Source organism: Egretta garzetta, unplaced genomic scaffold (genome assembly GCF_000687185.1).
Source record: "Egretta garzetta isolate BGI_Z169 unplaced genomic scaffold, ASM68718v1 scaffold30, whole genome shotgun sequence".
Classification (NCBI taxonomy): domain Eukaryota; kingdom Metazoa; phylum Chordata; class Aves; order Pelecaniformes; family Ardeidae; genus Egretta; species Egretta garzetta.
Genome location: NW_009258383.1, coordinates 2972281 through 2998294, shown reverse-complemented (window position 1 = coordinate 2998294; position 26014 = coordinate 2972281). Strand labels below are relative to the sequence as shown.

General features: G+C 38.6%; 1 protein-coding gene and 1 pseudogene across 2 annotated transcripts in view; both read left to right on the top strand.

Annotated features, from left to right (window-relative positions):
• The window catches only part of PEX1 (peroxisomal biogenesis factor 1), a 34038-nt gene extending 13181 nt beyond the window's left edge, over positions 1-20857 (top strand). Inside the window, exons 8-23 of one of the 2 annotated variants that reach the window (XM_035897441.1) lie at positions 58-158; positions 1819-1951; positions 2673-2769; positions 3866-4036; positions 5455-5609; positions 6898-7087; positions 7290-7456; positions 8264-8398; positions 8982-9046; positions 9889-10031; positions 10109-10212; positions 11368-11544; positions 13109-13339; positions 14827-15027; positions 15379-15509; positions 17618-20857. In XM_035897441.1, the coding sequence (XP_035753334.1) occupies positions 58-158; positions 1819-1951; positions 2673-2769; positions 3866-4036; positions 5455-5609; positions 6898-7087; positions 7290-7456; positions 8264-8398; positions 8982-9046; positions 9889-10031; positions 10109-10212; positions 11368-11544; positions 13109-13339; positions 14827-15027; positions 15379-15509; positions 17618-17762 (2346 nt within the window). In that variant the 3' untranslated portion in view covers positions 17763-20857. Of the gene's footprint in view, positions 1-57; positions 159-1818; positions 1952-2672; positions 2770-3865; positions 4037-5454; positions 5610-6897; positions 7088-7289; positions 7457-8263; positions 8399-8981; positions 9047-9888; positions 10032-10108; positions 10213-11367; positions 11545-13108; positions 13340-14826; positions 15028-15378; positions 15510-16454; positions 16726-17617 lie in introns of those variants that run through there. The other variant, XM_035897442.1, reaches the window with a different exon arrangement.
• Positions 20858-22205: 1348 nt separating this feature from the next.
• Positions 22206-26014, top strand: part of LOC104128555 — a 13991-nt pseudogene continuing 10182 nt past the window's right edge.

The following is a 26014-nucleotide window of genomic DNA, read 5'->3' as shown; positions in this document are numbered from 1 at the left end:
TACCCTTCTTCTGTAGCTATACTTAATGGAAAGTGCTAACTCTTTCCTTTGTTACAGGTTCTTTTACATCCCCTAACTAGAGAAGCTGATGGTGACAGCCAGCCTCCTATGTGTGATACAGACAGGAACCTTCCTTTCCACAAACTAAACGATTTAGGGTGAGATATTTTCATAGTAGAAAATATGGGAGGGGATGGGAATGGGAATTAATATATATATGTATATATTGGTGGAAATGCAGATTTTTTTGAAAACAGCCAGATCTAAAAAAACTCTGAATCTTTTGGTTTGTGTCAGGTTCAGACCTTATCATAGTGATGCAGATGGTTAATTTTGTCCTCCAAATAGTCTTACTGAAGTGAGTAGAAAACTTCACATGACTAAAGGTACTCATGTACTGAAAAGTTCACCATGTCTGACAGTAGGGTGGGAAGTCTCAGAACTGCTTAAGTTTCAGAAGAAACACTGATAGCTCAGTGAGTCTTGCTGTGCTTCTATGTAGTATGAAACAGACCTCTGTGTAGCAGGGGTTGTTAGAGGGTGTTTTTAGCTGGGGTTTCCAAACGAAGGAAAACTGATGGTACGTTGCAGTCTGTCAGTCCTCTTCCCACAGTGACTTAAACCTGTTTACTTGTTTAACGAAATTTAATAGTATGTGTCTCAAAGAAACTTAGTTCATAGTTTTATCAGAATTGTCATCTGTAGAGAGAAATTCAGAATCATGTCTCTACAGGTAAAAAGTGAGATGTAAACTCAGCAGCTACTTAGTTAACCTGCTAGGTGGCTAGTGGCAGTGGTATAGTCTGGAACTAGCCATAAGACATGCTGGCTCTTTCCCAGCCAATAACAAAGTGATATGTTAAGCTGTGGTCATTAGTATAGTGGAAGACAGTGGTACTTGAGGTAGGGATGGGGCAGAGGCGACATGAGAGACTTGGAAGTACTGTGGTCATATGCTTTGGGAGTTGTGAAAGGCAACCAAGGATATTATTGAAGAGGGAATAGGAACTGATCTAGAGGTAGTGTGCTAGAGATGGGATGTGGTAGGAATAGAGTAGAATGGAATAGAATAGAGTAGAACAGAGTATTTCAGTTGTAAGGGACCTACAATGATCATCTAGTCCAACTGCATGCCTACTTCAGGGCTGACCAAAAGTTAAAGCACATTAATAAGGACGCTGGCAGGCCTGGGGCATCGACCACCTCTCTAGGAAGCCTGTTCCAATGGTAGGGGTATTAGAAACCAGGATTCATTTGTTCATTCAATTTCTCCTGGAACAACACTTTTTGCTTAGAGTTGAAATACAAAACTAATAGCTTTGCTGTTTGTGGACCTGAAAGGATCACTGCTGTGTTGAAATTTACAAAGATTTAGGACCAGCAAAGGATAAGAATGCCTTCAAATGCGCTATGTGCTGCTTTTCCAAAAGGGCTGAGAAGGGTTCTGACCCAGGCATGCTCCATGTTTTACCGTTTTGTAACACGCCGTAGTAAGTTGTTACTCAGACACTTGAATGAAGCCCCAAAACACGGCTCTTGTCTTGAGACCTAACTCATGCTAGGGTGGTATAGAATGACTAGATAGCCCTTCCCAATATTGTGGGGGTGTTCTGCAATGTCTGTCTGTGTCCCTTGCGTCACCACAGCAAAATAAAGGTGCTGTCTCTTCAAATTGAATCATCTTTAGCTTTTTCTGGAAAAGGTGAAATATATTGAAATGTGTCGGCATTGAAACTTCACCCTACTGCAAGCTGTCACTATTTACATTGTGTGCACTGATGCTACCCCAGGCCATTTAATGTTTTATTTGCTCTGCAGAGGGGTGGACAAATTAGGAACATCTTCCTTTGAACACATAAGCCACAGTCTTCTGGGACGTCCTTTATCTCAAAAGCTGGCTGCTGTTGCTGTGGGACTGCGAAGCGGAGGGGTGCTTCTCACAGGAGGAAAGGTGCACACTTTACCATTTACTTGCAAACCCTCCCAGATTGTTTTCTGTAGTTACAAAACTGTTTTCCTTAGTTTTCTTTGATACCTTGTGAATTCCAAAGAATTAAAGAGCAAGCTGAGAAAAGAGCAGTTAACTGAACAGAGTTAATTCAGTAAAACATTACATGTATGTATACACATTATATGCACGCTTCATCAATATATATTCATATTTCATGTGTATATATAAAATATATATATAATCTAAGTTTGAAAGATTGCTACCAGTGCAATTTCAGTTTTTTCCCCTAGGGGATTAATTTACTTCTTGTCTCTGAAATACTTGAATGAAAATCAGAATGTAGAATTTTCTCCTGTGTTACAACACAAAATGGCAGCGGAGTTGATACTCTTATTTTACTGTTGCCACTTGTGGTGGTCCCTTTAATACTATATTCCACTGAAACTAACAGATGTCTTAACAGTGAACTCAGTGGAATCAGAATGCTATCTGTAGTGGATGTATCCACTCTGAATTTGTTTATACTTGTTTCACTCTAGGGCTTTGGTGTCTCTACCAAGTAATATACATATTCTGTCTTTATATACTTCTGGTGAGGAATAAAATCAGTGTGTGTACAGCTTTCCCAGCTTGTTAAGTAGCGTCTACTGTGACAAAAACTCCACAGAAACAGAAGGAAATAGTTCTGCCAATTTACATTAGGTCACATCTATTTTTGTAGGGAAGTGGAAAGTCAACATTAGCAAAGGCCATCTGCAAAGAAGCATTCGATAGACTGGATGCTCATGTAGAAGTAATTGATTGTAAAGCTTTAAGAGGTATGATAACTTTTTTTTTTAATCTCTAATGTTTGCTGTATGATGAAGCAGCGCAGCTATGAAGTTATTATATTTAGTTTGAGCAATTTTTCTAGTGTTATTACTGCTTTTGCAGGGATATTTGGTGCCCCGCAATGAGCATCTTTTAACAGTCTAGTGAAAATACAGCTGCTGTAAGCTTATTTCACACTTTTATCAGTTTCTGTCCCATGTACCACCACCAAATTCCAACCACGTTTGCTATGCTTGTTTCTAATTGTTACAAAATAGGAAGAAGTTGCAGGCTGAACTGTGTGTTTTTTCAGTTGTGCTAGCTGGAACAAATGTTACGCTAACAAATCATAAGTGTTACAGGATACCTGTATTATTCAGTGAAAGGATGACACAGGCACCAAAATAGGATCAGCTGAAATCTGATTTATGATCACATATTTACTAGCCTAGTGTATGTTGGCAATAGTAATCTAACACTCATGATTATATATGATGATGAGATGAATCCTTAGGTTTTGTGAGTTCAAAATAAGTATTTTGTGCCAAAGATGGAAGAGGACAAAAAAGGCTTTTTTTACTCTTTCATTCACTGACTTTCCCAAACAGCCTTGGTGTTACAGAAGCAGAGAATACTCAACTGCTTTCTTACAGAGCCTTTACATTGCATAGCTATACTCTTTTTGCTTAAGTCCCTACCAAGCTCCTTGCTCCAGAGGAAAAGTCAAAGACTGATAAAGAGCCAGGTCCTTTGCTCTGAAAAATTCTTCCAATTGTGGGACTCTCTGTAGCTAATTTAGAGTGCTGCTGATACTGCTCTGTTTTTAACTGTCTAGAATTTAGACCTGTAGGCTTCTATAGTGGTTAGTGAAAGACAATTAACCTCATTTTTGGACAGGTGGATGCTTCTAGTACTTTTTTGATGGAAGATGTGGACTCTTTACTGACTGTTGACTCTGTTTCAATCGTGGCACCTGGGTTTATAGGAGTAAAGCTAAACGACATGAATAAAAACATTGTAGTATTATGTGAGCAAGACATAGTCAGCCTGATGATTTTTTTTTTCCTGATATGCTTTGTCATTAAAATTGAATTTCTGTTTTAGGAAAAAGATCAGTAAACATAAGGAAAAACGTGGAAGAAGCTTTTTTAGAGGCAGCCTGGAGACAACCATCCATTCTTTTGATGGATGATCTTGATTACATTGTTGGAGTACCTTCTACACCAGAGCATGAGAACAGCCCTGAAACCATTCAAAGCAATAGACTTGCTTATGGTAATACTGTGCTACCTGTATCTGGCTAAAAATATAATGGAACTTAGAATTCCTTGTACCTGAATCATACTGTCCTACCTGGACAGTTCTGTCTGTATTGGTTTTGCCTCTGGACCATGTGGTGTTCCATGGCAGGGATTCACAAATTATGGTGTGTAGACCATTTGTGGACCACTAGCTGAATCAAAATAGTCCACTCTGGAGGCTGGAGTAGTCGTTGCCAATGCTATGTTCACCACCACTGCTGATGGCACTGCCTGTTGTCAGTACCGCTGCCAGTGGTAGAGGCTTCTCACTTCTGTTTAATATTGTTCATGCACTCAAATATGTTGCATTTACTTACAAATTACAGAGGAATCTTTAACTGATAATTACTGATAAGATCCGTATTATAACTGACATATTAAAATTGATCCTGTTTTCCATAATTATTTATAATTACAGAGATACATAAATTTGATACTTATTGATGTTTAGAACCAACAGCTGCTTTTAGCTGAATACTAACTTCTTTATCATCCTACTTGGTAGACTTCGTAGAACTTCTTCTATTTTAATTTACAGTGTAACAATCCACAGATTTTAAAAATAAGATTGTCAACTGTAGTTTCACATCCTATGTACAGTTCCTTTTATTCTCTAAAATCTAGGCAGTGAAAAGTTGCAAAATAAAACTAAATTATTAAGATTAATGTATATATATATATTTTAGGTGTATTCAACTCTGTTCATGTAAAATTCAAGTCGTAGCAAAAAATATCTTCCATTTCTTAGCTCAGTTTGAGGGAGTTAGCATAATTGTTTATTAAATTACTTTTGAAGTTCAGAAAATCTTATCATCATTTCTTTTTTAAAAATGTGCACTTAAGTTACTTGCAGAATTGTTTGTGTTTTTATTACTTTATTTACAGGTACAATGCATACAACTGAGGTTTAGAGTTTTAAAGATTATTCCTTGAACATCTACCTTGCATCCTTAATTTATTTGATTTTCATATGTTATTTTTTCCTAGATTTCTTATTTTCTAGGCTTAGCATCTCATTTTATTCTTACAACTATCCCTTCTTTGTTTGCATGGAGGGAATAATATTTCTAGAACAGGGATCATAGCGCACAAAAAAAAATCACATTTAATATCCTGTGGTAGACCTCATCAGTGATGTTACAAATTTAGCTTTTAAAGAGCATTTCTGATGGCATTTTATCAGTGGAATGTACTGTCCTAGAAAAAATAACTATACACCTTTTATTTTTTTAATTTTAAAAAAAGCCTGTAAACATGGGAGTAAAACAAATATATAAGGTGTTACATTTTGTGTGCCCTAATGCTGCTCTTCAGTACAGTAGAAATGTCTATTATGAAATGCAAAATCTTTTGTTATTTTGCAATTCATGGAGCAATGTCTTATGTGTTTAGTTTTGAAAGATCTGATAAAAGAAGTTATTTCCATGGGGAGTTTGATTGCATTAATTGCCACAAGTCAGTCTGAACATTCCCTACATCCTTCCCTGGTTTCAGCTCAAGGAACTCACATATTTCAGTGCTTCAAATGTATCCGATCTCCAGATCAGGTAAATTCAGGTACTTATTCATTCGGTTAAGATGTTGTTTGCCTTCCCTGCAGCCTCAAATATGCTACTGGAACAGCTGCAAAAATAGTAGGTTACACCTGAAGATGAGGAAGAAATCTGGAAATCTTAGAAGTTCTTTCATGATACTTAAATACCTCAGAACTTACATCTGTCATTGTAAAGTTTAAAAAAAAAAAAAAAAGCAATCCAGTGAAAACTCACAGTTGGCCCCACTCTCCTTATCTTCAGTGGCAAGAGAATGGTGTTTTCAGAGGACATTTTGGTTCAACATAAAACAAGTCAGGTTGTCTAACATAGGTGAGATACGTATGTCTCCTTGTTACCTGTAGGGGGATTCTAGGGGACCAGCTTGAAAAAACATCTAAGTCACTACAGTTAGATAAATGAGATTAAACCTGTGTGTTTTTTCACTGCTCAGAGGAATAATTACGTCCCTAGAATGTGTATTTTAAAAATGTTATTAAAACTGAGTGTTAGTTTTATGGGAAGGTTTCAGTTTTGTTTTCTATGTTAGTAATATCCCCCTACTTTTGAATATAGTCCACTTTGAAAAGTAAAAAGGTCAGAGGGAAGAAGGAACAGTGCAACTTCACTGCAGGAGAAAGCAGCGCTTTGTACCTGTGCATGCCCTAATGGCATGACACAGACATGACAACTCATCTGTATTTAGCACCCGTTGTTCCTGCCTGCTTGCCTTCTGTCACAGGCTAGCCATTAAAGGCCACTGAGGAGGGGGTTCTGCCTTAGATACGATGTAGCTTTCTCCCACTTCCTGCAAGTCTGCCTTTTATCATTTTTAACACTAATACACGAGTACGGATGAGTCACCACTGGAAAAGGCAGGATCTCAGAAGATAGCAAACTATCTGATGTACTCTTATCTAATGCAATGTATTTAATCTCAAATACATTCTACTCATATTGGCAAAATGAAAGATGTTCCTTTTCCTGTGAAACAGGAAAAAACGGGTGTAAAACAGTCGCATCTGGGGGGATGGAGGGTTGTTTCATTGTTTTTGTTGGATTTAAGATAGCTGTGGTGAGGTAAACGTTTAAAGTTGTAAAACTGGTGAGTACATTGAAATTCACCTGAAGAACTAACTTCTGTTTATATTCATGTCTGCTCAGATTTTGTTTTTCAAAGGTTTGGTGACATGTAAATATTTACAGAAATTTTAGTAACTTGTATGTATTTACTTTTTGAATTTCTGAAATCCATATAAATAGTAAACTTAATATACACTTGCTGCACAATTCTATTTTTCAGAAGCAAAGATATGAAATTCTATATTCCATAATAAAAAACAAACTGAATTCTGATATGAAGAAGCTTTCTGATCTTGACCTCCAATGTATTGCAAAGGAAACAGAAGGTTTTGTTGCTAGAGATTTTACTATGCTGGTTGATCGTGCCATTCATGCCTGTGTTTCCAACCAGAATGCATTTCAAAATGGCGGTACGTTGACAACAAAATTTTTATTTCATAGTCTTAATTCCGTTATCCAGAACCCAAGGAGTAATACAGAAAGAAAAAGCCAGTTTTTATGTTTTATGTTTAAAATGTATTTAATTGTTACATATTGCGAGGAGTTTGTTACTGGTAGGCTGTGTTCTTTTTTTTGTTCAGGTTTTTTTTTTTTTTTCTTTCTTTTAAGCAGAACTGAATCTGTCAACTGTGGATTTTCAGAAAGCTCTAAAAGATTTTACTCCATTAGCTCTGACAAATGTTAACCTTCATAAACCAAAGGATATTAGCTGGGACAGGATTGGTGGCTTAAAAGATGTGAAGCAAATACTCATGGATACCATCATGTTACCTGCAAAGGTACCCAATTCTTTTAAATTAGTTACCTGAATTTTATACGTAATGTTAGGAGGGGAAGGATGATTTGTAGGTGTGACACAGTATTTGACAGAAAGATGACAGGTATGATTTTAAGCTACTTTTGTAGCTTTTCCCCTTTCCTTTTCTAAATACAAAAGACTTTTGCTTTTCTACAGATCAAGTGTTGCTCTAGAATATTGCAGTTTTGCTAACATCATCTTTGCTATACTCTCTGTTGCAGGGTTTGTGATTAGGCTCTGTAAAGATAACTTTTCCAGCTGTCTTCTGCAGTGCTTTTGCTAGAGGAGTACTCTCTTTTGGATGAATGCTAATCCACGAATTCCCATTTATTTTACTTTGGCCTTTCTGCCTTGCTTAAAGCTTCCAGCACTGAGATGAGCCATCCGTTTCAGTCTTCAGAGAAATGACTGAACAGTTCTCTGTATAATGGACAGAATCTTTTACTGTATACTTATAGAATTTAATCATATCAGTTGGTGATTAAAATAGGAATTTAGAAGTACCAATATGTACATTATAAAGCTCTGGAGCATCCCTATTCTGTTCTGTTTCCTCTTGGTAGAAAATACCACTTGTTTGTATTTTAAGAACCTATGAAGCCTAGGAACCAACTTCAGCCCCAAGTAAACTTAACAGCATTCCACGTGAGCTCTTGTGATGATAATGTGGATAAAAGAAATTAGACACATTCTGTTTAGACAAAAATCAGCACTAGTCAGTGATGTTGCAGTACACTGCAGAATAATTATGTATTTTAGAATACGTCTTGTTGAAACTCTTTTCCAGTATCCAGAATTATTTGCAAACCTGCCCATACGACAGAGATCAGGAGTCTTGCTGTATGGAGCACCCGGAACAGGAAAAACACTGTTAGCAGGGGTAGTTGCTCGAGAGAGTGGAATGAATTTCATCAGCATCAAGGTAGCAAGATTTTGAAGATTAATTGATTCATTTTATTAACTGAATGAAATTGCTTAACATAATATCTGTGAGTATGTGCTTGTGAGGACACAATACCAAAGTAAGAAATTCATATTTAAAATTTGGTATGTCTTGATATCCCTCCATCTGACTTCTGTAACTTCACAGTTTTATTACTGAGATTTTATTTTTTTTTTGTATGATTATTCATTAGGCAGAATTACAGAATTTCATTGGATGTTCTTAGTTTCCCATTTTTATAAAAAGATCCTGGATCTTGATTCCACTGGGCAATGAAGTTGAGCAATAAATTTTAAACGTATTTTCAAAATACAGTGTAAGCCATTGCCTTGTGATACTGTAACACATGTTCTGCTGTAGTGGGAAAATGGAAATTACTACTTTAAAATACGTTGGAATGCTTAAAAGATTGTTTTGGCTTATCTAGACCCCTCGGCTCTTCTGTTCAGAGATGCCACTCTCTTGGTTACATACAGTAGTATATGAAATCTATGCTGATGTTGAATTACACAGTAAAACTAAGAAATATATCATGAATGTTCTTTTCTGATTTTTATTTTAGGGACCAGAGCTGCTCAGCAAATACATTGGAGCAAGTGAGCAAGCAGTTCGAGATATCTTTAACAGGTTGGCTTTGTAAAGATTTGTGATGCTATCAATGAATTTTATTGGTTGAAGCTCCAAGAAATAATTTTGTTGTCCTAGGAGAGGTGTGGTATCAGATCACAAAAGCGTCTGAAATAATTAGTTGTGCCGAACCAGATGTTCAGATCTTGAAAGTTCAACTTGACTGTCACTGTTTAAGACCTGAGCATTTCAGCTCAGATCAGGAGTGTGCATTTGAAGCTGAACTCCCAGTTCTCTCCATTTGCAGTGCATTGGTTCGCATCACAGAACTGTCGCGGAAAAAACATGCTGAATTCCTTTCAGATGATTCCAGGAGACAGTTGTGTGTGCTCCAACTAGTAATGAACACCCAGTACGTAGGATCATACTAGACTTGCTGTTGAGGTCCTCAGTGGCAGTTGTTTTGTTTTTACAAATCTGCCCTTACTCACCCTCAATGCTCACTAATGTAAACATATCCTACATAGCCTTTGCTTGTCATGTATTTTACAGTGTTTGTGTTAAATATACATAAGCCAAGACTTCATCTGCAGTGAATGGATTTTAGGACTTTCACGTATATTAACACGACAGTTGAGTGTTTCAGAAATTACAAAGTGAGTGCAAGGTGTGCCATAAAAATGAGCAGTGATTCCATTGCAATCCAATTCTTCAGAACCTCTTAATTTCTACAGAAAATAGATGTTCTGTTTTCTTGTTAAAGATAACAGTTCTCTGAAGCAAAAAGCAATTACCTTTAATATGTCTAAACAGTTATACCTGTGACCAAAACTTAAACAGAATTTAAGTATTGCCTTTTTTTGGTTTCTGGTTTTGTTTTGATTTTTTTTTATTCTTTTTAGAGCTCAGGCAGCTAAGCCTTGTATCGTTTTTTTTGATGAGTTTGATTCTATTGCTCCTCGCCGAGGTCATGACAACACAGGAGTTACAGACCGAGTGGTTAACCAACTGTTGACTCAGTTAGATGGTGTGGAAGGCTTACAAGGTAATAATTCATCTGTGTGATCCTTTTTATGCAGAAGTTTAGCAGATGTTAATGATATTTTTCTGCACTTTCCTAAGGGGTTTATGTCCTAGCTGCTACTAGCCGCCCAGATTTGATTGACCCTGCTTTGTTAAGGCCAGGTCGACTGGATAAGTGCCTGTACTGCCCACCTCCTGATCAGGTGAGGAAACAAAACATTTTACGTCAGAAGCAAGGAAAAAAAAATCAGACTAATGGGCTTTATTCTCCTTTTTTTAATATTTAGTGGCATCTCAAACCTGGACAGCAGGTTTGAAAGCAGACTTGACTGGACAGCTCCAGTTATACAACAGTATAAATTCACTGATTTTTAGTGTCAATGTGTTCACATAAAGCTGGGGAAAGACAAGGTTATTTATCACACTCTTCAGGATCAAATCATGTTCCTGTAAATCTAGCTGATTTTAAAAAAAAAAAAAAAATAAAAAAAAGAAACTAGTCTGCAGAAATAAATTGGATGCAGGGTAGTATTTAGCATGTTCTGCGTCTTTCTCTGATCTATGAGTCCAGTGGATCTGCTGTTTGCTTGAAGTGATGAACCATTGCTGTTCCCAAGCCAACTCTTGAATCATCTGAAGTTTTCAGAGCCAGTTGATTGCACTCTTCTTTACCCACATTTAATTTGGAATAGTCAAGCTCTTTTTAAGTCAAATGTGTCACTAGTCAGGAAAGGAATGATCCCCATTGAGTCTTGGATCAGGCCTTTGAGGCTGTACAATTTGTGTCTTTGATTCCCCATTTTATGAGAAAAAAATTAGTGCTGTTCATTTTCGGATTAGTTGGCACATTTAGCAAATACCACATCATTTCATTCTGAAACACACATGAAGAAGATGATCCTGTGCCTTGAGAACACAGATACACTCTTATTTTTCTTTTTTTTTTTTTTTTTTTTGGTAAACTTTTGATTTAGAATATGATCATATAGGTAACCAGAAGTTTTTCACTTTTGTCATACTTCTCTTTGCAAAAGGACATATGAGTAGCAGAGTTCATCTTCATATTTTAATACATTTCATATATAAGAATCCCAGTTATTCACTGGGTATTTAGAGAAATCTATTTCTCTGTATACTGCATTTGGTACAGTTTCTCTTAAACCCTTCAAGAAAAATGTAACAAAACATACAGTTCATCCTATATGTACTATTATTAGGGTAGTATCTTCTTTAAAGAGGATCCTTCCTCCCTCAGATAGGAAGTTGCTTGTGACAGGGCCAAAGCACTATCTGGCAGTCAGAACAAGGAAAATAACAGGTTGTTTTGCTGTCTTTTTTTTTTTCCTCCCTTTTTACAGAATTCACGCTATGAAATCTTAAAAGCTCTCAGTCATTCTCTGTCCTTGGCCAATGATGTGGACTTTCAGGATTTGGCAGCAAAAACAGAACGGTTCACAGGAGCTGACCTAAAAGCTTTATTGTACAATGCCCAGTTAGAGGCAATCCATACTAATTTAGGTTCAGGTTTAACACAGGTAAGTAAAACTGATGTAAAAGAAGTCTCTCCTCTTTTTGTTTTGGTGTTGATATATTTGAAAGGCTTAATTTTATTCACAGTTCTTAGCAAAATTATGTTTAATAAGATTTATTTTTCCTATATTTGTATACAGAGGATTAAAATCTTAATTTGTGGAAAAATGCAAGGATAATGTAACAAATCAGTTCAAATATTTTGTAAACACATCTTTTAATTTTGAGATAGGTGTTTAATGCTAAATAGATTTATGTAAGTCAAGTCTGTTATGAGGAATGACTGACAGATCAATAGGAGGGATCCCACTTGGAGTTTCTTAGGAGCAGCTAGCAAATTCAATTTTGAGGTGATGTATTTTGGATGATGGAGGAAGCAAGGAATCGGTGGGGTTTGTGGAGTTGTTCCAACAGATCCAGTTTGATCTGAGGTCAGGAAAGAAGTGGCGAGAGGATGGTGATATCTGAAGTGGCCTGCTCTGGTTCGTCTTCCAGGCACCAGTTAATACTTGCCCTTCCAAGGTACAGGAATCCACCCTTGATTTGCACACCTTATGTGACTGGCAGGTCCTTTCCTCTTTTTGCCTTTATTCAGCCACCTCTCCTCACATGTTTAATGCCTGTCTTCTGGTTCAGGCTGGAAAGGGGCAGGCGTGGCTTCTGCTACTTGGAGGTCAAAGAGAAGGGTTGGATCATGGGTGCGAAAGCAAGGAGACTTCTTGGGTTCTTTTTGTCCCAGCTGTTACCAAGGGATGGGGCTCTGAGGATGCAGCTCAGTTTTGGGAGGGATCTCCAGCATATCTTCCCTAACAATCCCTTCACTTGTAGCATCAGTATGTAAGTAGTTGTAAGGATACTCAATGATTATCCATCATTAGAGGAGTCCACTGTCTAAAGCAAGTGATCTCCAGAGTGGTGTGCACCCACAAGACAATCCATTGAGGTGCAGGAAGAAAAAGTTAGAACTTCAATGATACATATATATAAATTAGAAATAAATAAATATGCATATATTTGGTAGAGTGTGCTCAGAAATTTTTTACTGATAGGGGGGTACAATCAGAAAGGTTTGCAGACACCAGTCTAAAGCAACAACCGTGATTTCCACATCAGCCCTTAAAATATGTTGACTATGACCAAAGATGAGTACAGCAATTAGGCACTGTAAAAGTAGACTCACCACAATCTCCTAGAGCACCTTACACAAGATACTAAACTGCCCAAAGGGAATGATTGAGACAGAAGTGATACAGTTCCACAACAGAAAATGCACATGAAGTTTCCCAACACTTTCTATTGCTGACTGAGAGACACAGTTCAAATCAAACAAATAAAACCTTAAGATTATCTCCTCAAGTTTTTCTTTTAGCAGGAAGACAGAAAGTTCTGCTTAAACACATTGGAGTTCCTTAGCAAAATATTTGGAAATATATGCCCAGAGAAAGACAGATTACTAGAATTGAATGTAAACCGATATTTTCATTTGCACTGTATATGAAATTTTCTTATGTATTTCAGATTGCAATTAGTTATGTGTTAACACTTCTAATGATCTGTTCTTTGTCACAGGATTTTGGTTCTAGTTCTGATAGTGACTTCAGTCTCTCTTCCATGGTTTTTCTAAACCACAGCAGTGGCTCAGATGACTCGGCAATAGATGGAGAAACAGGGCTAGAGCAATCTCTTATTTCTTTAGACATGTCTGACTTGCTTCCTGAAGATCCAAGGTCCAACATGTATCGTCTTTATTTTGGAAGCTCTTACGAATCAGAGCTGGGAAATGGAACTCCTTCAGAACTGGTAAATTACTCGCTTAAATATTCTGAGTTTTCTAAATATTATGAGTTGTGAAGCAGAAAAACTGAACGAGGCAAACGGTATGGTTTTATAAATACAATTATGTCTGCTTTATCCTTCAAACTGTCTTCGGCCTATACCTTGTGGCCCACAGTGGAGAAGAAGATGGAAGGATGTGATCTGACAAAATACAATATGGACTTCTCTGCAATTTTGCAGGACTTTAAAATCAAAATCCTAAAATACTGCTTAATACCTTACAATCAAGCAAACTGTATTCACACTAGATCTTACTGTCTGGTCTAATGGCTTGTTGCCTTCCAAAGTTTAATACTAAACCAATTTTCAACTTTTTGGTGGTTTGGGGTTTTTTTTAACTTAGATTTATTACTAAACAATGATCATCTGGCTTTCAAGAATTAAATTATAATCTTAAGAATCAACGAACATTTTTCAGTTTCCAGTAGAGTGTGCATTAATGGAATAATCTGACCATGGGACTGTGTAAACAACAGAAGTGAACCGTAGCTGCCATCATTGCTCTTCAGAAGCAGAATTTCTGTTGTTGTAGTATCACATTGCACAGAAAGGAGCACATTCTCAGGCTAGCTGGCAGACAGGGATGTGCCGGTTGGCTACCCAGCCACCTGCATGGTGATCAGCCAACTGGCTCATCTTGCTTGGCTGCCGGGTAAGCAAAACAGAATATGCTGCCTCCAAGCTCCTTATGGCAAACAGATGACTTCAGAGTTTGCACGTGATCCACAGGACATTCATTTTCAAGATCTGTTTTAGAATTGCTATTACAGGTTAGTTATGAAAGTTGTCAGGCTATTGTTTTCAAACCTGTCCTGCATTGATTTTTAAAGCCAAAAATAACTTACCTTGACATTGTAGAATTGATTACTGAGTGCTGAGAGGTGCTTTTGTATGGTTTATTTTGCATTATAGATGATAGCGATGATACTATTAATGTATCTTTAGAGACATCAGTTTTCCTCTAACTGTGAAAGTTTTCAGCAAGGCTACAAAAACTTTGATGTCTCAAAGTTGTTCAACTCGGAAGTTCACACTTATTAAGTGCACAGAGAATTTGGAGGTGATGAATATTTAAATTATGAGTCACTCCAAAGCTAAGTACATAAACTTGCCCAGATTTCAGAACCACTGATTTTCATATGTAAATAAAACAATGGACTTATTAGACCTTTATTCTTTTTGAGATAGGCCATTGCAAAAATATTTAGACCATTCCTAAAGATGAAACACTTTATTTTCAAACTTGTACTTTTCCCAAAACACCATGGCAACTTAACCTGAACTTCCTGTTCAAAAAGTTATGTATGGGGTATATTTTTGAGAGGAAGTACTCTTTTTTGCCAGTGGAGGCAAGCTTATACTGAATTAAATTTATAGGCTAAATCTTAATGGTGGAGTTGCTCTTTTGGATCCATAATGCTTTAATATATTTCTCCTTGTGGTCAATTTAGAGTTCTTTGTGTTTGTCTGGACCAAACTCCATAACTCACGATTTTACCAGCGTGACTCAGAGAGACACAGCATCATCACAACCTTCAATGCTTCGAACAGCTTCTCAAGAAGACTCCCTAGAAAATAACCAGGACCAGGAAGTAGAGCACCTGAGGACAGAAATCAATGCTATCAAAGCCAATTACAGAAGCAAGAATGGAGTACGGCAGCCTTTTCAATTATTTAGCCTTAACAGTTCTCTATTGTTTTCCCACACTTCTTGGTATTCCACTAAATAATTTCTGGGGTAATATTAAATATAATGTAACAAAGACAGCAAAGATAAATGATACCTAGTTAGAGGAGAAATAAGCCAGATGTTAGCATGCATATAACTAAATAGTTATTTCTGTGTTATTAATACTGGAGGGAGGCGGGGGAGTTGTGACTGTATTTATAATGCACTTGTCTCTACATGTAATGGGCAAGTTCCAGAGTTACTGATATTCATGGCACTATGTCTTTGTTTCTGTGGTCATTTTTCATTGTCTGTTTGTGGCTCTGTTTTCAAGGAGGACAGCACCCTTAATCAGTCAGTGCCTGCCAAGAACACTTTAATTATTACCCAGTCCCATCTGATGACCGCACTTGAGGGTATAAGACCATCCATTAGTCAAGATGACTGGAAGAATTTTACTGAACTGTAAGTTTTTTTGGTTTGGGGTTTTTTTTGTAACTGTGTATTCAGTGGAGATTCGGTCTTTTCACAGTTCTTATCTATCAGAAACACAATAGTTATTTAATGTGGGGAATGGCAGAGTTGAATAGCTTCTGACAGCAATTTTTTTCAGAAATATTAAGTTACATACAAAGTATTTTACCAGTGCGTTCTCTTTCATTATTTTTATTAATGTATGACCTAGAAATTCTAATCGCAGACCAGAAAATCCTTGTATTATGTTCAGAGCTATACTAGTACAAAGAGGCACTGATTCTTTGAGACTTTGAGCTCGGTCCTTCCTGCTCCCACCGAGTAGTAGTCCCTTGTATTTTCACACTGCTGGGTTTTGACCCTCCGTAGTGGTCTTTGTAGCTGCTGTGTTTGGGAAAAGGCAATACTCTGCAGAAAAGGAGAATGTGCCTCCTTAGATTTGAAAGAGACTGGAGTGATAAAGCTGGAAACAGGCATCGGGATGTTCTGTGATCTCACCAGTGGGTTCTTCTGACATGAAGATTGTTAGGAGCTGTCTTCCTCAGGTGATGCATAGATAAGCAGGTCTTGCAGCAGGGGAAAAAGAGAAGGAAGGGACAGGAAAGGAGGAGAATGAGAGATGCTTCCCAGGCATCTATATGACCCTGTCCACTTCTGTTCCTTCTGTTCCACCTTCCCCTGCCAAGCCCCAAAAAGTAAAAATAAAAAAATAAAAAAATAAAAAAAAAAAAGAGGAAGAAAGGCAGGCAGAGAGCTCTCTGAGTTAGGTTTGTGGATGAAAACTCTTCCAGGTCCCCAGGTCTGAGGAGTCATGCACTCTTCATTTCCATAAAGATAGAGGTAAACAATTCTGTGTTGCATTGATGTGTATCTGAAGAAGCATATGCAAACAAAGGTGTTTCATAAGAGTTTGCTAAAACCCTTTTCTGTTTCCAGGTATGATAATTTTCAGAATCCAAAGAAGAGGAAAGGACAAGTTGGCTCAACATTCAGACCAGGACAAAAAATTACTCTAGCTTAGGAACTTGTATTTGCTTGTAATTGCTAAACTGTAACTGGAAATGACAAATGTGATTAAATCAGATTATTTATATTCATATGGATTTATTAATGCAGCACTTGAAGATAAGTTTCTTTTAAACTTACATGCTGTAAAATTGTCACATTTTATTTTGAAGAAAATTGTCTTCCTTCAAATTGATATTAAATTTTTGAGGGAACATTGGTTACGTTCTGTCCAGTTGTTTATCACATAAAACTTTAAATGTTGCTTTTGCCGTGGTTTAACCCCAGCTGGCAACTAAGCCCCACGCGGCTGCTCTCTCGCTTCCCCCCAGTGGGATGGGGAGAGAATCAGAAGGGTAAAAGGGGGAAAACTCATGGGTTGAGATAAAGACAGTTTATTAAGGAAAGCAAAAGCCACACACACAAGCAAAGCAAACCAAGGAATTCATTCGCTGCTTCCCCTGGGCAGGCAGGGGCTCAGCCATCCCCAGGAAAGCAGGGCTCCATCACATGTAACGGGTACTTGGGAAGACAAACGCCATCACTCTGAACGTTCCCCCCCTTCCTTCTTATTCTCCCAGCTTTATGTGCTGAGCATGATGTCATACGGTGTGGGATACCCCTTTGGCCATTTTGGGTCAGCTGTCCTGGTTGTGCCCCCTCCCAGCTTCTTGTGGCCCCCCCCAGCCTGCTCACTGGTGGGGTGGGGTGAGAGGCAAAAAGGCCTTGGCTCTGTGTGAGCCCTGCTCAGCAGTGATGAAAACATCCCTGTGTTGGATTTGCGCTGAGAACAGCATTGACAAAGGGTAGCCCCATACCAGCTGCTATGAAGAAGATTAACCCTATCCCAGCCAAAACCAGCACAGCTTTTTATCAATGCAGTTGCCAAAATCTAACACTGTTTTCCTATCCCTGTTTATTTCCCCACCACATGGCCTTTGGAGAGGTGTTAGAGAAGGGTGGAAGTTCGTATGTTTATTGGTAGGCAACTAGACTAATGCTTCCGGAACAACTATAGCAAAAAAAAACAAAACGAAAATTTAAGACAAACGAAGATAATTGTATCCTGTTTTCTGCCACTGTTTATTATTCAGGGGAATATCAAGTTGCATTTCACAACTGTATCTTCTTCTCCCCATCTTCTTGGAGACCATTCAAAAACATATCTGGTGTTTGGAAGCTTTCCAATGTTACACTCTGAAATTATTCCCAACTGCTGTCTTACATGAAGATTGTTAAAGAGTAGTCTTCCTCAGCTGATGCGTAGGTAAGCAAGTCTTAACAGAAGGGGCAGGAAATGAAGAAAACTAGAGCTGTTTCCCATGAGTCCATACCACCCTTTCACAGCATTTTGCCAATACTGGGGCGCTTTGCTTGGTTGGTTTTTCACTAATCCTCCTTCCCTACTATTTACCTTCCTGAGGTAATTAGAAAACATGCATTTTTAATTTTTGTGGTGGTCTTTCATAGCCGTTATGTGCCTTTGCACACCTTTATTGCTTTGGACCATTGGGCACCATTGCCCTTTCTGTGATCAGATGGGATGTCCAGGCTTCCTCTGATCACTTCTGGAGGTGCCTTCCTCAAGCCACTCCTAAATGTCTGATTATACAGTCCCACTACGTGTTCCAACTTTTAGTTCAGGCATCGACGTGTATCATGCTATGTCCATAATTAGAAGACCACATCATACTGACCGTATGATTGTCTACTTGTAGTTTCTATTCCCAGTGCCAGCAAATAACCCAAAGAATGCATGAGTTGTATGTTTATTCCTGCAGCCTGGTTCCGGTGAAGCCTGTACAGGCTACAGGCCTTGATACACTACAAGTCTCAGCTTGTAGCAGTTAATACCCCTGATTTTCTCATTTATTGCTTGTCACTCATGCTTAACTCCTGCTTCAGTAGATTTTGAAACTGAAAGCCCTTATTGTGTTACTACAAAGCTCTGCTATTGTCAATACCACTATGTCATTAACACCATACTTGTTTTTTAAATGTGGTATGTGTTTGTTTAGCATCAGAGCTGTACCCTAGCTTGCCTCTGACCTTGAGTTCATCTTTTGTATAGAACAGTGTCATTTCTTGCCTTGTTCACCTTGTTTTAAATGCCTGTAGAGATGACTATGAATAGGGGTTGAACAGACAAGCAAATTTTCTGCGAAGGAGCAAGTCACTCCCTGGGAGGTGCTCTGTGGTAACGTACACTTACACTGTAGTAAATGTAAGGTACTCTGAAAAAATTTATCTTTTAATGGAAGAGGAGCAAAAAAACATGGGTTTTGTTAATGAAGTGCAGCAGCTGGCAAGCCGTAATGAGTTACTCTGCTTTGGTTTTGTGTCAAAACTCAAAAACTTCATGGTTTGTTTTTTTTTTTTAATTTCCTTTTCCAGGTCCAGTAATTCATTCTGGGCATTTCTGGCCTTCAGGATGTAGTTTATTTGTTTATTGGTTTCTTGTCATCTTTTTTCAATGTTTTTTCATCCAGTGACATTTCAAGCTCATTTAAAATACCTTTTTTCTCTTCTTTGAGCTTCAAATTCCAGATAGTTTTCATCTCTAACCTAAGGAAAAGTTACATTACCTTCTATTCAAATACTTGCATTTGAAACTTCAGCCCAGTTAATTTCATTGATTACTTCCTCTAGTTTCTCAGGTAACTCTAGGAGCTTTTAACTTATTTTTCCACCTACTGGCTTAATGATTTTTCGGTCAAAGGTTCTTTTCTACAAGTAGCACTTTTATAAGAAGGTGATCTTCTAGTTCTTTCCTTGCCAAAATTGTTTAAAGTACTTTGTGGTTTATTACCTCTTTTCTGTTTGGTAAAGAAATCTTCACGTATTACAAAAGCATCCAGATTAGCCCAAATTAGTAGTAGTGTCTGTTCTTTAACTTACATCTAGATAACAGATGTACCAGATTCATTAAAAATGGAAATGATTTAACATTCCTAATTATGATAATCTCATAATGTACTGATACTTAAATCTAAAAGGACCAGTCAGAGGCCAATTGTAATTAAAACAGGGACAGTATGATAACCTGTGGAATTATCTTCATACTTGGAATAATTTAATTAGAATACTATACTTCAATGCCAAGTATATTGTAAAGTTAAAAAGGAAAGCAAGCTTGCATTAGGCTGTATGTTGAGGTCCTGTCAGCCCACAACCAAGATCAGATGCTATACTGTTGTGGAAAATGTTCCTAAGCCCCAGGAAGCCAAAGCTGCTTTCCACATCTGCACTCTTTCTTTCTACATGCAAGGAATTTCACCAGTGTGCTGAGCTAACTCAGCAGGGGGGGGCATGTGTGTATATATACACACATAACACACATACACCCCCTATAGAGAGACCCTTGACTATCGCCGTGGGTAATATCGTTTGATCCAAGGAAGTCGGCCACTGTTAATAACCAGTTGCTTTTAGATGATCTTCAGTTACATTCTGAATTATATTAACATCCCATCTTAAAAGGTAGTAGAGTATCTAAACGAGGCCTGTCTAAGATCTGTGACGCAGGCCTACAAGTCCGATGTACAGGGAGCATAAAACCTGGAGCTAAGCGGGGGATAATCCCTGCTATGCAAGCCTTGTGCAAGAAACGTCAGCTGGCCTGCGGAGGCTGTTTCACAAGGCCCAGTATTAAGAAGATCGCCAGGAGTGAGAAGGGACCAGTAACAAAGCCTGTTCCACGTTCTACAGGGCAGCAGAGGTTTAGCTGCAATGGGCCATGAACATCCCACAGGCGGCCAAACAGCGGCTGCCCTGTTTGAGCCTTTTGACTGCTGTTTTCCAGTCCCCTCCATCAAGTCAAGAACCGAGGAAACACTGCATGAACCAGTGACCTAAAGACGGACAAATTCTGTGCCTCCCTACTAGCTCATCTGTCATTCCTACCTCTCTTAAGCGACACCGATGTCAGTTTTTCTGGCTAAATATTACGGCCCGTGGGAGAGGTTGGTAACCTGGGGTAGCTTTTTCCTTTCACTCCTGTTGCCACCAACATTGTCAGCTGTCACTGACATTTCCTCAACCAGTCTTCCCCTGGAGCCAAGGGACTTCTGAAGAGACAAGTCTTAAATATAGATGTAAACACTCACCCTGTTTCTAACATGCAAGGGCTCATTTCACTTTGTTAATAAGAACTCCATTTCCACTACTATCCCATACTTTTTCTTAAAAAAATATTTAGGCAGCTTTTACTCTCAAAATTATCTATGTTTGAAGCTATCTTCTTGCCGCTGTGTAGCTGTTAAATTTTTCAAACACTGCCTTGGAAAAATGTACCTGTTCTGAAGCGACCCACAATTCTGGATTGAGTCTGTTGATGACTGGAAAAAGTTTCTGGAAAAAGAATGAGATAGTGGGTCAATTCTGCTAAATGCTGATTTAATCAGTGCAATTAGCTCTACTGAAAGACTCGTATGTCTGAATGTTGAGGGAATTTGGTAATTCCTAATAATCAAAATCTGCCAGACTTGCTTTTCCGAGAACTGGGGACATTGAATACATCCGGTGTGTTAGGTCCTTTTGCGGGTAACGCTGTTCTGCCATACATCACATTTGTTGTTTGTTTGGGTAACAGAATTTCTGTTGTACAGTAAACATTTCACAAGGTATTTATTGTATAACTTCTACCTCTTACAGAATCAAACTTTGTTCCGTTTCCAAAGAGAAGAAATAGAAAAGATTTCCTAACCTGTTTGAAATTAAAAGATAAACAATGTCTGTGGAGGCTTAGGTTACATTAACCTTAAGTTTCATAATAGACATCACCAGCTAGAACTCTGCTTGACAATATTTTAAGCATGACAGCAGTCTGGTTAAAGCACACAAATTTTATGATTTACATCAGGTTTGAAAAGTACTTTGACTTTTACTTCACCCAAACAAGCCTAAATTTTGTGTGGACCAATCTACATTTAATGTCACACAGGGAGTTTCTCCCTCCCTCTCTCCTGGCATTAAGGAAGCAAAGGAAATTTCTCCAGCCCAAAAGCAAATAGATCTTTTAAAATATAATTTCAAAACAAAAGCATTGTATAAACTTCATTTTTTCACAGGATATTTTACTCAAATTAACTGGGGCGTGTGTGTGTGTGTGTGTATACAAATATATATATAAAAATATGAAGCAATATATAGTTGGCTTTTTAATATTATTAATCTAATTTATCATTTTATTTGTTGCCTAATTTATTTCATAACTCCTAGTTATTATGAAAATAGTAAAATACATGCATGCATGAGGATCTGACTTTGTTTCTTATTTAATACCTCCTAAGCTCACATAGTAGAGTGGGAGCGAAGCTTGCTTTCCAGGGAGTTAAGATAGCAATCACAAAGTTGTAAGCAACGCAGGAACTTGGAAGAGACCAGAAGCAGAATGGAATTTCTTGCATGACTTGGACTGGTATTTGCAGCATCAACCCTATGGAAAGAAGCTGGGAGAACAGACTACAATTCATCAACGTCAACTGACAGGTAGGAATTCACTCTCTCACTTGGGAATAACCCATCTACAGCTGCCACTCGAGGACCTCGGCCAGAGGAGCTAAGGTGGTTTGGCAGAGATCTTTCAAATCATTTAATTCTTCAACACATTTCATTGCAGGTGTTTGTAGAGCCTCCATTGCGCTTAATATGCCCTTTCTTAAAAGTGAGCCATCTGTTAGCATGACCTTGGCGTCAGATGTAAGTATGGATTAAGTGAAGTATTTTGCATCAGAAGCACAAGGCAGATGGCAACTTGGTCATGATGTCAGTGTGTTTAACCTCAGTGCAAGCTATTCTAATACTCAAAAAGTTTAGCATTTCTTAACTAATGCCCAGTTTTGCCTCAGGTACACATTTTGAGACATTAGTTCTACAATCTGTTTTCATTTTTTAGCAAGTCATATACCAGATTATTTGTCTCTCTGATTAGCATATGCACAATAGGATTGAAATGGTACAAATCATGCTTTAAGGCTCAGTTGCTTTAGTTTTCCCATTTCTAAAACAGGGCAAATGGTAACAGTCTGCCATAGGTACATGAAATGAAAACTTGTTGGCTAAGGCTTAGCGTGCTGTTCCAGTGATGCAGCAGGGAGATCAAGGATATAATACTTTCAGATGCTCAGATGGTGGTTGGTAAAGAAATGCTAAATCAGCTTACTGGTATTCAGGTCACAAGTGTAAGTCAGACTAATAGAGCTGAAGCGTGAAAAAAGTCTTCCTCCATGTCCTCTAGCAGCCAGTGCAGCTTTTGTAGGGCTCCCAGGTATGCAGCTTTCCTGTAATGTGTGCAGCTGCAGTGCCCTACCAGCTGCTAGCAGGGCTGGGCATAAACTCAAGGTACAGATTGGTTAGCTGATGAGTTGGCAGTGCAGGCAGTTGGAGAGAATTTTTTTCTTAGGAATAAACCAAAATTGATGCCACAATGACTACAGGGCTGAGCCAGTTTTTGGGGCGGGGGGTACCTGTTTTGAGAGCAAGAAAGCCACTGCTGATAGTAAAGCTGTTTGTCCCCTATAACCGGTAGGGTGGCTGCCACTTTGCTTCTCTTGGGTGAGGAGCTAATCAAAGTTGACAAGTGAATTAAAAGCTGATATCATAAATATTGTAAGCATTGTTCAAGCTTTGCTATATCTCAGAAGTGGCTGCATAATCTCTTAGGTACAACTGGGATGCTTTTACTCAAGGTGTTACCCAGGACAGTTCTAATGTATGACATAATAATCTAATAAATAATTCTTTCATGATTTTCTTCCTTTGTTTTGATGATGGTTTTGTGTTGTTTTCGAATATCTTAAAACTAAAAAAGAGAAGTGCAAAGTGTAAACATAATTGTAACTCACGAATTTTTATATTCTCCATTTCCTTAATGTTACTGAATAATTTTTTAAAAAAAAAAAAATCAAGTTCTGCTACTGCAGAAAAGAAACTCCCAAGACCACTGTGCTCTACAGTATCTCTCTTTCATGTCAGTAGCTCACAAGACCTAACAGGAATTATCTGCAGCCTGATCTTTTCCAGTACTCTGATGCGCAAGGTACAAGAACATGAGGAGTTCATTTGCCCATTTATCATGTTGCGTGTTGTCAGTGCTAGTCATGGCTCTTCTGAAGCTGGGTGCGGTTTCATTCCTCTGGCAAGCCCAAAGGAAAGGTGTGTTACTGTTATCTGTGTGCTGGCAGGCTTTTGAGTTCCTGTGCAGGAGTCACTTTTCTGGATTTTTGTTCTGGTTTTCTCCCCACCCTCAATGTGCCACAAAGACCTGGAATGCCAAATGTCAAAGATCCAGGGCCTTGCTGGCAAGCAAGAGAGCACATATTGATGTGATGAACCACTCCTGGGATGATTCATTCTTGTCTCAGTGAGGGATAAACTGAAAGTCTGGGAGCTGTGAAGAGCAGAGGTGAAATACTGGCTTCCCGAAGATCGATGGGAGCTCCACCATCGCTTTCATTCAGGCTGAAAGCCTCTCTTGATCTAAAGAATTGCCCTTGACTCAGGTTTCACTGTTTCTGATACCCAAATTCTTGTTCTTTCTCAAAAAACAGATCCCACTCGAGCTCAAAGATGCTTTGTTTTCTCGTTTTTCTGGTGTACAGCAATAATAGTTGAGTCACAGTCATTCAAGGTAACAGGCAGCTTCTGTGTGCTTCTGCCTCACAAAGTGCAGCACACTGGATAGCTGAGGAAATTATGTTGTTTAATCAAAATCTTCAAGGCTTTCATAACAGAATGAATTATGCATTTGTTCTATTTTTGGTAAGCTTCCTTCTTCTGTGTGTATTTTGTGCTTTTTTTTTCTGAGAAATGTGCGATCGCATATTTGACTTTAATTCTGACTCTTAATATTTTAGCTTCAGAGAGAGATTGCCAAATTCCTAACTGGCTATGCCAGAGCTGCAAAAGCACTGAATCCAGAATATGTACGACAAGTGCTTTATCTTTGCATCTTATTTTTCTTAAACTGATAGAGATTAATAAATCTGAACACAAATGTCAGCAAGATACTACAGGAGGGATATATGCAAGATTTGCAGAGTCTCAGTAGTGTTAATTTTCCATTTGAAAAAGTGGGCAAGATGCAGCACTCAAGGATTAGAGTTACAGGTGTAGTAGTGTGGCTTCTTCAATCCGCTTTTTGGAATTTAAACTAGGGTGATATTTATTAATTCAGACAAGCGCTGACATTTCTGCTACATATTTCATTGCTAAATGGAAGTCCATACTACTTCTTCCAGATAAGTGTTAGGAATGGCTGTTGTGCTGCCTTTGCTACTCTGACAACTGTACTATGTGACCCTGGTGGTGAGTAAAAACTTGATTATTTTAAGTAAAAACATTTGTTAGCAGTGAATATAATTGTATTGCGACTTCTGACATCCTGCTGTTACTCTAACTGCCCGAATGAAGCAAGGCATGGTATTTCTTTCTCACTGGCAGAGTGTCTTTGGAATAATGCCTCTCTTTCTAGAATGGTGGAAAATATTTGAGATATCAGCAGGCCCACTCGCTTTCTGGAATGCAATCTATAGGTTTTTAAGAGTGTTATAGGAAGAGGAGAAGGGTATCAAGAGGGTGCAGTCTATTTTGAAAAGTTATGAGAAAAAGAGGTGGGAACCATGGTGGAAGCTGGAGGGAGTAAGCACACAGGGAGGGAGGTATACTGGGTTGAAATCTGGGACCCAGAGAAAATTTGGGTAACAGGGGAAGGAAAACACATAGAAGGAATCTGGGACAGGGGAAAGGAGCTGCAGAAAAAGAGGGATTCCTGGTCAAGTAAGGGTGGCAGTGAGGAGGAAGCAGAGGTGGGAAAGCAAAGCAGAAGGAGTGGGGTCCCAGGGAACGATCCGCACACAACAGAAGCAGACAGCAGGAGGGAAGAGAGAGTACAGCAAGGGAAAATGGCCTCCTCTCTGGTTTGGAATGAGCAAAGCCACATAGGTGGTGCAGTACGGCGGAGGATGGGGAAATCCATGAAGACCTGCCAAGGGAGGAAGGTGAGCAGGAGGACTTCGGTGGCCTCCAGCGCAGGAGGCTGTGCTGTCCCCATAGCACCCTGTTACTGGCACCAAAAGCCCTTGGGAGGAGGGTGGAGTGATGTAAAGTAGCGCAATGACTTCAGCATGCTGGTGGCAAAAGTGCTGTGAAACCGGTTCGTTGTGTTTCTCTTTGAATGATAACGTTTACTGACGGCTACTTATATCCGTGTCTGGTTTAATATGTTCAAATTTAATTGAATTCGCACAGTTTTAATGGGAACTCTTCCACTTGAAAGCTGACAGGCTCCTTTTTACCCCTTCGCTAAGGTAGGAAGCCCGCCTTGTCCCTTCTGAAACCCAGTCGCGCAGGCTTTTGCAGTGTCTCCAGGAGAACGCAACCACCAGCAGAAAAAAATGAGGAGGGAAATGAGTTCCACAGTGCTGTAGGCTCCCTGGCTGCAAGGTAGCACCTTGGCCACCAGAAAGAAGTAGCTGAGGTGCGCAGCAATT